The following is a 15,832-nucleotide window of genomic DNA, read 5'->3' as shown; positions in this document are numbered from 1 at the left end:
GGGTCCCCTGAGCAGGTGGCGGCTCCTACACCAGCCCTGAGGCAAGCTCCAGGCACAGTGCCGCTCCCAGCTTTCGCCTCCTGCAGCCCCAGGGGCAGGGCCTGGCTGCGCAGAAGGGTGACCCCTCTGCTGGAGAACCAGAGAACCTCCTCGTCAACCCTGCGTGGCCTACCCAGCCCCTCCCATCTGGGCCTCACACAAGTCAGCAGGATCCACGCCTCCTGCTCAGCAGGAAGCCCAGGCCTCACTGTGGACCGCAAGCCCTGCACACTCTGGGGCCCAGGTCCCGGCCCCAACTTCACGCCTCCCTGTGACCTGCCTCAGAAAGAAGGGGCACCGTGCTGGCTGATCTGACGCTGCAGCTCTGAGCCACACTGGGGGCTTCGGAGTCCTGCGGGCTGCACAAGTACCCATGCAGGTGTTCCCCATCAGCCGCGCCTGGAGGGTCGTACTGCGCGGCCACTGCTCTAGAACCTTCTACTCCTCAGGAGGCGGGGACCACACTTCTAGCCCCAAGGTGGTGGAGGGAAGCAGGAGGCAGTGCTGGGTGCTCGAGGCTGTCCGTCTTGGCATACAGAGCCCGTGGGGGTCTCCGGGCAGGGCACCAGGGACCTGGGGAGCCCGGAGCCAGGGCAGGGAGGCTGGAGGCAGTGGGGCATGCAGACACCTGCCCGCAACGACAACTTCCCACCTGACTCAGTGATAGCACCTCCTGCGGCACAGATGCCACAAGGCCATGGGGAGGCCAGGCAGATCATCTCCAAACCTCCCGCCCAGGCAGCCTCAACCTCCCATGGTAGGATGACAGTCGCCCCAGGACTCAGTGGAGACCAAGACGCCCTGCCAAAGCCAGCTCTGAGGGCCTGTATTCTCTCACCTCCCAAGCAGCTCTGGCCGGCCCAGAGCCACCCACCTCCCAGAACTCGCACACGCACACACACCCTGGACTCTTGTCTGGGTCCCGAAGCGCACAGGTGAAGCCTAACGCCAGGTGCCCTGGGGTCAGGAGGCCTCGGGAAGGAAATTGGGTCCTGAGGGTGAGGCCCTTGGGAACGGGAACTGGTGTCCTTGCATCAAGCCCAGAAGGGTCCCGGCCTTACAGCATGAGGACACAGTGGGAAACCGGCCATCAGAGGCCGGTGAGCACACCCTGGACCCTGGTCTCATACGTGTGGCCCCGGCGGCTGAGAGAAGACTCCCGCATCAGTGAGCCCCAGCTGTGCAGTGGTCCATCACGGCAGCCTGAACAGACCAAGGCGTGCGCGCCCACCAACCTCCGCACGGTGACCCCGCCCGGGGGCCCACGCAGCTTGAGTCTCTGATGCGACTGGCCAGGCCGCTGGGCACTCTGTGGTGGGGTGAAGGGGGGCTTCTGTGCAGCTGCCTCGACTCAGGGCAGGGCCACACTCAGAGGGGCCTCAGGCCTGCAGCCCTCGCCGGCAGACACCCTGCAGGCTGGGACGCGGCTCAAGGCTGCTTACACGGCCCTGCCACAGGGGAGGGTGGGCACAGGCGCGAAGGGAGAAGCGGAGAAGCGGGACCCACCCCTCCGTGCTGTCCCCCTGCCTGGCCACACACAGAGGTGCCCTGGAGCCCCGAGACAGCCCCCTGGGCCCCACCCCCCGGAGGCACCGCCAGAACCTACGTCCCGGACAGAGTTTATTGGACGCTGCCCCCCCCGGGGGTGTGAGGGAGGAACCCTACAAACGGGCACCTGGGACACAGCCTTCAGCCAGCACTGGAGAGGCTGCCGGGTCGCCAAGGGGGTGGCAGCTCAGGCTGGGCTCCCGCAGGCTCAGCAGCAGCGCTGAGCCCGTCGGCTCCCCGGGCTCCGCTCCCTGCCCCCCCTCCTGCCAGTTCTGTAGCGGCCGCTCTGCCTCCGTCAGGGCGCGGGCCCCAGGCCCGGGTTGTCGCTGGAGCCCTCCGTGGCCACGCTGGATGTTCTCTAGCCCTTCTGCAGTGTGTAGGTGGATGGCCCCAGACGCAGGATCTTCCCGCTGCCCAGGCACTCGTCCCCTTTGTAGAACACGGCGAACTGGCGGGACAAAGGCCGCGTCACCTGCAGCGGGACCCGGGCTTCAGGTGCCCTGAGCAGCCTGGATCCACGCAGCTGGTCCAGCGCTGGGGGACGGCGGGCCCCGCGCCACAGGCAGGCCAGGGCAGGGCCGCGTGGGAGTCAGGCCGCATGCTCGCAGTAGTTGGGAGAGCAGCGCCAGGTGCAGGGCTGGCCACATGACCAGCACCCCACACCCTCTCTGCCCCCAGCCCCTCACTGTCTGGAGGAAGAGCAGGCTGTCCGTCCTTCCAGAGCATGAAGCCCGCTACCACGAGCCTGCATCTCTGCAGGCCGAGCTGGTGCTAAGGAAGGGCCACATGCAGCTGCGGGGGCACGACCCCATCCGACCCGCCAGCCGGAGTCCCCACTCACCTGTCCCGGGGCGAGAGCGCGCACAGCCTTCACGGCCGTCACCCACACGGTGCCATCCTGATTGAGGGTCAGCACGCAGGGCACTGGGTGGAAGAGAAGGACCCTTGGAGGGGGCGCTACCCTTGCTGAGCGTGCAGCCTCGGGTCTTAGCCCCGGGGGAGGAGGAGCAGGCCGTGGGGACAAAGGAAGCTTGGGGCAACAACAGCCAGAGGGGCTCAGCGCTGCCCAACCGGGGCCAGGGGTACACACACCACCTGCCACCTGGACCGAGGTGCCCAACCCCTCCCCAAGACCCTCCTGCATCCCAGACAAAGGAGGCTCAGCTGGCCTCAGTGCCTCCAGCCTGTCTCTGCAGGCAGAGGGCGAGGAGGGCTGAATGGGCTACGTGATCTGGACACTGAGGTCCTCCCTGACCCAGGTCTGATCACCTGTCCTACCTGTCCTGGCCCACGGGCCCTCCCCGCCCCAGGTCTGATCCTCTGTCCTAACCCCACCCTGACCCACGGGTCCTTGAGCAGTCACCTAGCGCCATCTGGTGGCGGAAGCGGAAGTGACACTCCATCATCTTGTCGCGGACCAGGGCAGCAGGCGGTTCCTCCGCGATCCAGTGAACGCGGCCGGTCCGCAGCAGGTCTCTGTACAGGGCCGGGTGGTCTGTCCGGGGGGCCTGCGGGACGGAACGCAAGGCTGTGGCGCCCTGCGCCCTCAGCAGAGGGTCCCTGCCCCAAAGCCCCCTTGCTGCACTCCATTCACGACTAGCAGTGAGCACGCAGTGAAAACCACACTGACCCGTGGAGACTCGTGTGTGTGTCCCTGGAGCCGCCCTAACCGCGCACATGAGCGCACGGAGCGGAGGCCACGCGCACGCGCCCTCGGTGAGCAGCAGAGGAGCACGCGGTCCGCTCACGGTCTCACTCCTCTCGTCCCGGCCACACCCTTGCCTGCCCAGCGCCAGGGAGCCCGGGCCAGCCGCACTCCCATAGGGGTCCCACCAGGCCCTCGTGGCTGGGAACAGGCTCCTGGGGCCTGCACACACCCTGGCCTCCTAGCACCCAGCAGCACCCCCAAGGCAGGACGGAGAACACCAAGTCCAGGGCTCTCGGGCTCTAAGCAGATGAGGAGACCCGCACAGGGACCAGTGTCAGTGGACCGCCCTTTCCCAAAGCAAAAGACAATACTGAACATCACACTGCAGTCACTTTAATTCACCCCGATCAGAATCGCTGCCCAGACTTCTGCACCAGGGCCCTCCCAGGAGGAAATGTCCCAGCCCCGGTGGGCGGGCTTGCTGGCCCTCCACCCGGTCTAAGAACAGAGCGTGCGCTCAGTTAGGCTGCTCACTCCCAGCCCTGCCAAGACTGGGACTAGATCATTCTGCAGGGGACAGGGTCCTGGGCTTCACCTGCTACACACCAGCAGGACCTGATGCCCGCCCCTATGCTGTGACACTAAAAACGTCCCCAGGCCCTGAGAAATGTCCCAGGTCCCAGAACCCCGCTACAGCAGATGGCCTGGGTGGGTCCCAGCTCTGTTCTTTTGTCGTTCAACAGTGACTCGCTGGAGGCCCCCGTGAGCAGGCCCATCCCAGGCACTGACCACCCTGTCCACGAGGTTTGGGTCTGTCTCCTTTGTACAATCAGAGGAGTGACATCTACTTACGGGGACTAATGTCATGATAACCAGTGTGATGGGCATACAGGAAGAGCTAACAACTACCTCACACAAAGCCTCTGGTACCATTGTCAATCCCGGAGGGCACAGAGGGAGGCCCTGCAGAGCGCCCACCCCGCCTGCTCAGCCCCTCGGGCTCTGCCCGGCCTGGCCTCCGTCACCTCCCCGCTGACTCACCACAAGCACGTCGCCCTTGGCACCATCCTTCTCCACCACGTACCAGGGCTCCCGTAAGCCTCCTATGTTGGCTCTCTGGCCCAAAGTGTACAGGAACCAACCTACGGAGACAGTTTCTCGCTGAGGTGGGAGGAGCCCCCTCGCAAAAGCCCTGGCAGGACGGGGGCGACAGGCAGGAGGCGCCCCTCTGTGGCCCGCTCGCAGCAGCTGGGGTTAGGCCGCACCTCCCACCCCGCAAGGAGCAGCTCCAGCCGCGGGGCCACCCGGCCGGAGGTGAGCAGGGCCCAGTCCTTCAGAAGGTGGACCTAGTGCCCCGCCAGAAGCCACGAGCCCCTCTTGCTGAGCCTCCGTGGGTTTCACAGGCGCGCCCCGCTCCCGTGGATGAACCATACGAGGGCGGGCACACCAGAGCGGGCACGCTATCTCTGTGCGCCCCGCCTTTATGTGTCCGTTCAGCCTCACCTTTATGTGTTCCCAGAACCTTGTTGTCTTCTATAGAAATAAACCGGCCAGGTCGAGGCTGTAAGTACTGGAAAACAAGTGCTCCATCACCAACAGCTCCAGGTTCAGAGCAGAAACAGGGCCCCATCCTTTCACATCAAAAAACACTCACCTCAAGGATGAAATTTTCAAAGTTCCTTTTACCAATAAAACAGATGCCCATGCTCTGAAATGAACGGAAGGCCAGGTGTGAGACGTATGGCTGGGCAGGGGTCCCGCGCTCCACTCAAGAGACCCCAGGCAAGGATGTGGGTGCGACACAGGGCCTCCCGGGGCTCACCCGTCCTGAGCCACCACACCCTCCAGGCCAGGGGCCCGGCTCCCCTCCTCCAGGGCCACAGACACCGGTCAGAGCCACGCGCAGACCTCGTTTCAGGTCCCAGACAAGGACCCAGCAGCTACGCAAGCAGCACCACCACCAGCCCAGCCCGCACTCACGGCAGACCCTCAGGCCAGCCACCCAGAAAAGGAAACCAGAGCTGCTGGAGCCCTCAGACACTGTCCGTGAGGCTGGGGGAGAGACAGAGGCCAGAACAGGAAGCACAAGCCAGGCCACAGGGCAAGGTCGCAGGAGGGTCAGAGTCCCGTCTCGATGTCTAGCGTGAGACGAGTGAGTGGGAATGGGTCGCCCGGTGTCCTCGCCTACACTCTGCCTTGTGTCTCCCTACAACAGGGGCCCCCTGAGGGCAGCGCCCTCACCCCCTACCAGCAGCAACGCCCCTCAATCCTACCTCCTTCTTCTGAAGCACATGATGAAGTCTGTTCTCAGCAGCTATTTTCTTTACGAAATCTTTCGTTAATTCCCCCAGGGGGAAGAGGGTTCTCCTTAGCGCCTCCTGGGGAACCTGGCTGAGAAAGAAGGTCTGGTCTTTAAAGCTGTCAGCTGCTTGGAGGAGTTTTACCGCTGCCAAGAGTAAAGAACAAAAGATGTTGCAGGAACAAAAATAACCATACTTTGCTTTTAATAGTGTCCTTCTGTTTACTTTGACAGGTTAGCCCTGGTCTGGCAGAAACAAAGATCAATACTCAACAGCACACTTCCAGAAAAATGATCTGCCATGGTTAAGAAAAATTCCCATCCCTAATTTATCTACTATTGAAAAAAATACATGGAAGGGAGATTTTATGTGATAAGGAAATTTATTCCGGTTCATGTGTTAGGCTATGTTTTCAAAGATTAAACATCACATGACAAAAACATTATGAAGTATTAAAAAAAAACAAAATGAGCCACATTTGGGAAAATCAGATGAGACGCCTCCCAGCAAACCCTGCTGAGACCGGTGGGCTGAGCTGTTTCCCATTAAACACAGGTGATCACGCTCTGGCTGCTCTCCTCACCTCCCACCCCCGGCGGACGCCGACCACACTCCCCAGCAGCGCCTGTTTCTCAACCCACTTCCCCGCTTGCTGACAGTGGGCTTTGCTGAGTCCAAGCTGACGCCTGTCAGCCGCTCCTCTGTGGTCCCTCTAAAGGTCTGTGTGTGTGCCAAGTTGCTTCAGTTGTGTCTGACTCTGCCAGCCCACGGACTGCAGCCTGCCAGTCTCCTCTGTTCATGGGATTCTCCAGGCAAGGATACTGGAGTGGGTTGCCATGCCCTCCTCCACGGCATCTTCCCAGCCTAGGGATCTCTCACAGGACACCTGCATCTCTTACATCTCCTGCATTGGTAGGTGGGTCCTCTACCACTAACACCACCTGCGAAGACCCTCCAAAGGTCTGTTTCATTGTGAAGACTGTTTCCACCTTGACGGCAATGGTGCAGAGCTCTGCCTGACCCTGGCCTTGGGACGGGGTTCGGAAAACAAGGTCCAGCTCCGCCTCTGGCCGCCAGGTCCTGCCTGGCATGTTACAGACCTTCTATGACCACGAACACTGGGTCCTCCGCTCTGCAGCTCAGTGACCAATGGAGGAGATGGAGCGTGACACCAGTGTCACAGCCTCTTCCCATGTGTCTCAGGACCAGGGCTAAGCGAAGCCTCGGGAAGTCACACGCAGAGCTCACATCTGCGCCAAGGTACAAAGAGCCCAGGCACAGCGTGTGGCCCGGCCTGTCACACGCGTAACGTGCTCTCCGTGTGGTTGGTTAGGCTTTCCTTCTGTGACCTCAAGTTTGACCCTCACGTTAGCTCTACGACAGGTGTATCCCCATCTTCAGGTGAGGAAACCGAGGCTTAGATAATTAAATGACTGCTCACAGGGGTGCAGGGAGACGAGGGCAGAGCTGGAAACTGAGCCCAATCACATGGGTTCTGTTCGATCAGTTTTTATGTACAAAACAACAAAATCAAGTGAAAAGTGAAAAAGAGAGTCCAGTCAACCAGTCATCAGGTAGGCAGGCTCATTTGCCAAATACTATTTTTTGTTTCAAAACTAAATTTAAACAAACAAACAAAAATCTATGATTTTTAAAAAAGAGAGCGGGTAACCCTTAACCAGGAAGAGGGACCCCTACTAAGGGAGGGTTTGCTGGCACCCAGAGCTCCCTTCAACACCTGCCCTGCTCCATGCTGGCCAGCGTGCCACCTGCCCCGACATGGATGAGGACACAGGCTGCCCCTGGGACAGGTAGGACACAGGAGTTCAGGCTGGGCACGCTGACCCCATGCCCTCTCCCCAAGGACTCAGGCCAGGAGGCTTAATCCAGTCTCCAGGGCAACTGAGTCAGGACAAAATAAAAAGTCTCTAGGTGTCTTGAAAACACGCAGAGAACAAAGACACTGCGGCATCGTTACAAAAGCTACACAGACCAGAGCACGCACCACGTGATCAGGTCTGGTCAGAAAGGCCTAGCCAGCTCTGCGCAGTGGCATCTTTTCCAGGAGATAAGCAGGCACGCTACGCAACACAGATACGAATCCTTCATCTACTAACGACCCGGGACCCACGACTGCTGGGTCTCGGGGCCTGATTCTGCTGTGGAGTGCCCGGGCGGCAGGGCTGGGCAGTCACGGCCAGGTCCTCCTGGTGTGCGGGGCGGGGGGGTGTTTTCCTGGTGAGGGGTGCCCAGGAGTGTACAGGCCGCACCCGGGGAGGGAAGCGGCCATCTGTCCCTGGGCACCAGTGCCCCCCAGGGGACACAGTGCAGGGCAGGCGGCAGCAGGGGGCCTTCCTGGGCCCAGTCAGCACACTGATCTGAGGCCTTGGCTACCGTGAGGTGGAGGGAGGAGGAGAGAAAACGGCAGCTGAGCTGCGGCCATTCGTTGGGCTGGGCAACGTGGAGGACCAGGAAGGAGCACAGACTGGAGCTGGTGGACCGGGCTGGGTCCAGCCCCGACCCAAGGCCCCCTGCCAGAAATGCAGCCAAGCTTCAGCTGCTTCCTCGGAGAAAAGGACCCGGACCCCCTGCTGGCCCTGCTAAGATGGGTGCAGGGAGGGGACACCTCACGCTGGGGTCGGAGGGGGGCAGTGGACAGACCTGGAGAAATGCCAGGTTTGCTACGGTCCTGTAGCCGAGGAAACCATTTGCAGAGACGTGGCTCTGAGCTCCATGCCGTCCTTCACTTCATAAGGATATAAATTTTTCTACACAAATGTACACCAGGACAAGACAACAGCCTTCCAGTGGACTGCTTGGCACTTTCCAGGCTGGTGACACCTTGTGCCCTTTGACACTGATAACCTAATTTATACACGTAATCTTTCAAAGCAAGCTGCCAGGCCTGTCCCATGAATGTTAGGAGCCAGCCTCATTTCACACTGAAGTGCCACGTCACACCTCAATCTCGAAAACGCGAGGCTGAGATTTGGGCCTGTGACACTCCAACACTGTCGCCTGCTTCCCCCAGAACTGGGTTAAGTTTCCCAGCAGCCCTGCCCAGGCGCCCGCCTGAGCCAATCGGAGGCCCTTGGGAAATGACCCTTGAGGTAACTCTCGTTTTTTGAAGAGGAAACCAAAGGCAACAAGCTCACCTGGAAAACACGGGGAGAAGCTGGGCAGAGTGCCTGACAACGCACAGTCACTACTTCGTTTCCGAATAGCTCAGCCCTGGCCTGGACACGTGTACTCACCGTTCCTAACTTCAAACCGGTTTCTGAAGAGCCCTTCCGGCCTCTTGATGTGCTTCTGCTGAAACACCTCTTCATCTTCCAGGGACGTTCTTGCGTAGTGACCTGTCGCCACTGCATCTGCGCCTGGGAGGTTTTTAAAAGCATGAGGGTAGGAGTTTAGACATGTACTTGTTGGCCTCAGTCGGTCCGGGCCCAGGGTGGTCCACAGGGCAGAGATGCCAGGTCTCACACCAGGCGGTCTGTGCAAGGGACCCACCTCACCCCCAAAAGCTCAGATCCCAGGGAAGAGACACACTCCTGGGATTCTGTTAAACAGGTGGTCTTTGAAGTCTCTAAACTGATAAAATCTTAGCTACAAGGTTTTGCTGCATATCTAAAGCCTTTGAAAAGTTAGTATTGGGAATTCCCTGGCAGCCCAGTGGTGAGGACCCAGAGCTTTCACTGCCAGTGCCCAGGTTCGATGCCTGATCGGGGAACTAAGACCCCACAAGCCACATGTCCAAAAAAAAAGTTAACATCTATTCATTCATTCTAGCTTAAGGAAAACGTCAAACATGTACACAAAGGTTTAACTACAAAAAGCTCATTTCAGTGCTTTTTACACTAAGGAAAAACTGCAAACAGCCAAAATGTGTAACAACAGGAGATTACGAACAAAGCCTCACTGCATAACAACAACGCCACATACACAGAATTTTTAATGGCACTGGGGAAATGTTCATGACATTGTTCAGCAGAGAAAGAAAGTACAGGATCCCACTCTTCTCAATGTACAGGAAAACCGGAAGACAACCAACAGAAATCCTTTCTCTTTGATTCTGGGAGGAAATTACAGATGACACTTTCCCTCCTATTCTTATGCTTCTAAGTTTTAAACTTTCTTTAATAAATGCATATTACTTTTATCACAGTGAAGGACCATCCAGTAAAATCAGTTTCTTCTTTCCACACTATGCAAAACAGTTAAAGAATCTACCAAAGCATATATTAATCCACAGCCCTTGCATTGTGTGAAAACTTCACAGACATTCAGGATTGTGGGACTATTTCCCAGAAGCTGCAGCAAAACTGACCCAGCACTTAACCAAAGAATTGTTTAGTCGCTAAGTTGTGTCCGACTCTTTGTGACCCCACAGACTGTAGCCTGCCAGGCTCTTCTGTCCATGGGATTCTCCAGGCAAGAATACTGGAGTGGGTTGCCATTTCCTTCTCTAGGGAATCTTCCTGACCCAGGGATCAAACCCACGTCTCCTTTCTTGGCAGGCAGATTCTTTACCGCTGAGCCAACAGGAAGCCCAGTCAATCAGTTGTCGTTGTTTAGTTGCTCAGTCGTGTCTGACTTTGCGACCCCATGACTGCAGCACGCCAGGCCTCCCTGTCCTTCACCATCTCCCAGAGTTTACTCAAACCCATGTCCACTGAGTCGGTGATGCCATCCAACCATCTCATCCTCTGTCATCCTCTTCTCCTCCTGCCTTCAATCTTTCCCAGCATCAGGGTCTTTTTCAATGAGTCAGCTCTTCACATCAGGTGGCCAAAGGACTGGAACTTCAGCTTCAGCATCAGTCCTTCCAATGAATATTCAGGACTTATTTCCTTTAGGATTGACTGGTTTGATCTCCTTGTAGTCCAAGGGACTCTCAAGAGTCTTCTCTAGCACCACAGTTCAAAAGCATCAATTCTGCCTGGCTCAGCTGTGATTCTCACTCCAGAGTCGGAGGAGAAATATTTGTCCAATACTGGGTGAGCTCTTCAAAATTAAGCTTTACATCCTCAGATCTGGCAGATATATGCTGAAACCAACCTCAGCTTCTGAAAATCTCATGATTTTTAAAAAGACAAACGAAGATAATCCAAATCACTTACCAAGATTATCCACAGCATAATTAAAAAAACAACGGAATTTTATAAGCTTGTTGCAGACTATGTCAGGATTAGGAGTTCTTCCTTTTTCATATTCATTTAAAAAATCACTAGAATGAAAAGAAAAGCCTTTTTATCTCTAAGTGTCAAACATACTATGGAAAAATAAGTGAGGTACATGACTTGCTTAGAGCCTTCTCCCCGTTTTACTAAAACTGTAATTTTCTGCAAGGTAGGAGCTTCACTACAGGATGATTTTCAGTATTTTCATCAAACGTGCGTTTAAAGCCAGCTGCACTTTCCACCTGAATCTGCACTCACCAGGCACCAAGCCCCACTGCGCCATTTCCCAAAGTAAGACCCACAGGACCCCATCCCTGTTGAGGTGCAGGTTGCAGGGCCTGGCCCAGGCTCAGGTGTCTGTTTAACCAGCACTCCAGCTGGTTCCTCAGCCTGACACCAACGGCCCAGGGGCTTTGTCCTCAGGGACCAGCCACAGCCAGCCTTCCAGAGCATACCTGAGCCCTCGCTCTCTTATGCTAATTGAGCAGCAGAAAGGTTGCTGCTAAAGGCTGAAGAGATGTTAAAGAGACCTCTGGCAGGTGGCACAGTAATAGGAATACGGGCTGGGGTGCTCAAGACACAGGCCTGGCTTCTAACCCAGACTCCCCAGGGGCGGCCGGGGCCTCCCGCATGTGGTCTCCGGCACCGCGGCCTGAAAGCAGAAAGCGCTGGTGGGGCGCATTAGCCTGGCTGACCCCGGCAGGCCTGCTGTTGGAAAGGCTCGCGTCACCGCAGGAAGCTCCCCGTGTCGGGAGCGCCCCCACCTGAAGACGTCGTTCCAGTACTCCTTCACGTAGGACACCTGCCGGAAGGGGATGTCCAGGATCTGGCACACTCTGTAAGCATCCTCGCAGTCTCTGTCGGCAGTGCAGACGCCGTGCTCGTCCAGGGAGTCCCAGTTCCTCATGAACACCCCTGTCACCCGGTAACCTGTGGGGAGGAGCGAAGGAGAGGCTGTACCATCGACCGGGGGGGGGAAAGGCAGCGCCCTCCGAGCTCCCCCGCACCTCTGTGCACCGGGGCCTGGCAGCGCCTCCCGCCACCGCGTGGCCTGCGGCGCTCGGACTGCCTCTTAACGCAAACCGCCGCTGACGCGCCGGCAGAGGCTCCCACCCTGACCCTCTGCTACACACACTGGGTAAAGGCCCCCATCATCACAACACCCTGTGGGGCTGAACTGATGGTGTGCATCTCAGAGGTGTGAACATCCTGGAGGTGTGAACACGATGGCATCTTCTCATCCTCACGCGCCCACACTGTGTGGGCGTACAGAGAGACTTGACAGTGTGACTGCATGAAAGAAGAGCAGAAATTCTACACGACTTTTCAAAACAAACACGAACTACCATTCAATTACCAGAAAGGCAAACTTAATCCAAAAGTTATTTCCAATTACCCACTCAGAATTAGATTCTAAGCCGTCAGCCATAAAGACATTCAAAATTTTGGTTGCTTTATCATGGGGCTTCCCTGGTGGCTCAGGCGGTAAAGAATCTGCCTGCAATACAGAGGACCCAGGTTCAACCTCTGGGTCAGGAAGATCCCCTGGAGAGAATGGCAACCTGCTCTAGTACTCTTGCCTGGAGAATTCCATGGACAGAGGAGCCTGGTGGGCTACATACAGTCCTTGGGGTCACAAAGAGGTGGACATGATGAGTGACTAACAGGCACACACATCTATATACATTGAGACCTCTTTTTTCCTTTTTCTGTTGCAGACAAAGTATCAAACCAAATGATGAGGAGACCAACTTTGTAACTACATGGGTGTCTACCACATATGAGAAACGTTTCTTTTGGGTTGGCTGATTGGGTTGGCTGAACTTAATGAAAGACAGGGCCATGGACTGTAAAAGGTTTAATACGGTACTCCAGAGAGCAGAGACTTGGTGCCAAAGCTCTGCCAAACATTAATAAAAGGCCACGTGAGCAAGGCCATTATACCAATCCCAGCAGGTCCTCCCTCCTCTACGTTCCAAATCCCCTGACCCTGCTTCCCTAACAGTGCACACTACACTGGGCTCCAGCCGTTCCTGTCTGCACCCCTGCAGCTACTGAAGTGAGGCAGTCTTCCACCTGCCAAGGCTGTCTCACACCCGTGTGCGTCCAGCAGTGCTTAAGAACAAGAGCTTAAGCAGAACAAATACACAAACTCCACACCCAGAGCTTTAAAATCCCCCTCTTCCATGGCCTCATCTGCCTGATCATCCTTCTCCTGGAGACGTGACCACTCACGTGGCTGAGCCCTGGCACTCCAGAAGGCCATAGCGCTTTGCCGGCCTTAACTTTTCAGGAGGCACGTGACAGAAGATGCACCTCCGACGAGACTGAAAAAGACCTCCGTGTCAAGGGGAGAGGACCATGCTGCTTCTCTGCTGTGCCCATCAGCTTCCCACCTGGAGGAGCAAAACCCAAGGCAGCTGGTCTGTGAAGCTGCTCAGCCTGGATTCTGGGAAGGAGCGCTTGCCTTCCTGATGGAGTAAAATAACGTAACTCGCCTAGTTACACTAGACACTAACTAGTGCACTAACCAAAGGCTGGGGATCAGGAGGCATGGAGGCATTCTTAGTAACCAGAGCTGTTACAAAGTTATAATAAAAAGTGTTAAACACAAGTAGAGGCAGGCTGTGAGCATATATAATTGCCATAAAGCAGGCCCTTAACCCAGACATGTCACTGCCTAGTCAGAACCCTTCAATGCTCTGCCCGGTTTCCCAACAGTCTGAAGTCCCTAACAGAACCCACTCCATCAGCAGCGCTCACCCTGCCTCTCCACCTCCTCTCGCTCCACACCTCCCAGACCCAGCCAGCACTTCTGTGCCTGAGCTTTGCGCCTGCTGCTGACTCCGCCAGAAATGCTTCCGCCTTACCTCCTGAGCCCCAGCCTTTGCTTAGGGAACTCCTCCTCCTCCTCCTCCAAGTCGTGATACCACGGATGAGAGGATCTTAGATCTCTTATCTTCCAGGTTGCTACCTCCTCGACAAATAAAACTTTCTCTGCTCCAAACTCAAACTTTCAGTTTGTCTGGCCTCACTGTACCACTGAACACACGAACTGGGGTTTGACAGTAGTCTCAGGGCAAACACCACCATCTCTATGATGCTTTGATTTCCTGCTTTATCGCAATTATATATGCTCACAGCCGGCCTCTACTTGTATTTGACACGTTTTATTATATCTTTTGTAACAGTTTGGTTATTAACACGAACTAATGACCTCTCCTGCTGAGTGCCTAACGTGTGCTGGGCACTGGGGTAAAGGATTTGTGTGTCCTGTTGTTTATTAATACTACCTCCAGTAACCCTGGGAGGTAGGCGCTCCCTCCATTTTACAAACAGGGGGAGCTTGAATCACTTGTCCCAGGTCAGGAACCTTGGGTTCCCTCTGCATTCCAAGTGCCTAAGAACGAAAGGCGCCTCAACAACAGAGGGTCTACAAGTGCCATTAGGTACAGGAGGGCTCACACCGGGAGAGGGTCAGACGGACGGAGAATTAGATAGGCAGCGAATCTCGGCCTCAGGTAGGCGCCTGAGGAAACGGAAGCGCTCCTGAGCGGAGTCTGTCATCCACCGATGGAAAACACGGCCGTGACTTAATAACCACACCGCCCGTCGGGACTGGTCGCACACGTCTCCAGACGGCCACGCCGTGTGTCGTGGAGACAAGGACCTCCACGGAGGCTGCAGTGCCCACGTCAATGGTCCTCAGGCCGGCGCTCCTCAGGCCTGGGCCGAGTGCGGACGCCGCCGCCACCACAGCCGCGGGAGCAGGGCCTCGGGGCCAGGGAGAAACGCGGCCGCCGGGAGTCGGAGACCCACTCTCCCCTGCTCGACCCGGCGGCAAGTGGGGGCCTGACGGCTCCCCGACAGGCGGGGCGGCGGCCGCGCGCTCTCCCACCCCCAGGCGTACAGTGAGGGCCGGGGCGCCGCGCCACTAGGCAGGGCTCTCGGAGAAGGGGCCGCTCGGGGGCGGCCGGGTCCCTCGGCCTCCTCACCTCTCCGCCTCAGCAGCAGCGCTGCCACGGCGCTGTCGACGCCGCCGGAGACGGCGCACACGACGTGCCGAGCCGCCTGCATCGAGAGCTGCCGATTCCGTCACTGCCCCCGTCGCTTCCGCTTCTAGCCGGAATTCCCGCCCTCCCCTGCGGCGAGACCGCAGAAGAGGCCCGGGCGGAAGCAGGTGCTCGGCGCCCTGCGTTCCTACGTGCCCGCTGCTCCCTGGCGGGTCTGGGACCACGCCCCCTGCACCCCTGGCTCTTGCTTACCTCTCTGCGCGCAGCTGCCAGACACAATCTGCGTGCGTGCGTGTGTGTGTGTGTGATGTCAACTACAAATTGGCAGTTAACAAGACCATTGCCAAGGACTGAACAACAAAGGCGTTTGCCATCTGCCGCTATGGAGATTGAACCCCATGCTGCTAAAATAGCTCTTGACCTTCAACAACCCCTGAGGAAGTTCAGGGTGCAGTGAGGCGCTCTGCGCTCCAGGGAATCCGGTGGGACAGGTCTTTGGATAGTTGGATGTTTTTAGGAACGGATTTTATAATCTCCATCCTTCAGTTTAGTTCAGTGCACTCAGTCGTGTCTGACTCTTTGCGACCCCATGAACTGCAGCAAGCCAGACCTCCCTGTCCGTCAACAATTCTCGGAGTTTACCAAACTCATGTCCCTTGAGTCAGTGATGCCATCCAACCATCTCATCCTCTGTCGTCCCCTTCTCCTGCCCTCAACCTTTCTCAGCATCAGGGTCTTTTCCAATGAGTCAGCTCTTCACATCAGGTGACGAAAGTATTGGAGTTTCAGCTTCAACATCAGTCCTTCCAATGAACACCCAGGACTGATCTCCTTTAGGATGGACTGGTTGGATCTCCTTGCAGTCCATGGGACTCTCAAGAGTCTTCTCCAACATCACAGTTCAAAAGCATCCATTCTTCAGCGCTCAACTTTCTTTATAGTCCAACTCTCACATCCATACATGACCACTGGAAAAACCATAGCCTTGACTAGACAGACCTTTGTTAGCAAAGTAATGTCTCTGCTTTTTAATATGCTGTCTAAGTTGGTCATAACTTTCCTTCCAAGGAGTAAGCGTCTTTTAATTTCATGGCTGCAGTCACC

At 56.8% G+C, this 15,832-nt stretch overlaps 1 protein-coding gene across 4 annotated transcripts; it reads right to left on the bottom strand.

The window, feature by feature from the left end:
* Nucleotides 1-1,646: 1,646 nt before the first annotated feature.
* On the bottom strand, nt 1,647-14,829 carry TRMU (tRNA mitochondrial 2-thiouridylase). 4 transcript variants are annotated; one of them, XM_020893637.2, is made up of 11 exons: nt 14,711-14,829; nt 11,480-11,645; nt 10,656-10,762; nt 8,790-8,912; nt 5,509-5,681; nt 4,890-4,943; nt 4,739-4,805; nt 4,277-4,377; nt 2,951-3,095; nt 2,429-2,511; nt 1,853-2,059 (listed from the first exon to the last, which is right to left on the bottom strand). In XM_020893637.2, the coding sequence occupies exons 1-11, from the start codon at nt 14,790-14,792 to the stop codon at nt 1,946-1,948; spliced, it is 1,215 nt and encodes a 404-aa protein (XP_020749296.2). In that variant the 5' UTR covers nt 14,793-14,829; the 3' UTR covers nt 1,853-1,945. The 4 variants fall into 4 exon arrangements, with proteins under 4 accessions (XP_070309618.1, XP_020749296.2, XP_020749297.2 ...); XM_020893638.2 differs by having other exon boundaries at nt 1,853-2,035; XM_070453517.1 differs by lacking the exon at nt 2,429-2,511 and having other exon boundaries at nt 1,647-2,035.
* Nucleotides 14,830-15,832: the final 1,003 nt, after the last annotated feature.

This window comes from Odocoileus virginianus, chromosome 23 (assembly GCF_023699985.2).
Source record: "Odocoileus virginianus isolate 20LAN1187 ecotype Illinois chromosome 23, Ovbor_1.2, whole genome shotgun sequence".
Taxonomy (NCBI): Eukaryota; Metazoa; Chordata; class Mammalia; order Artiodactyla; family Cervidae; genus Odocoileus; species Odocoileus virginianus.
Note: the sequence above shows the minus strand (reverse complement) of the source record. Positions and strands in the feature narration are given on the sequence as shown.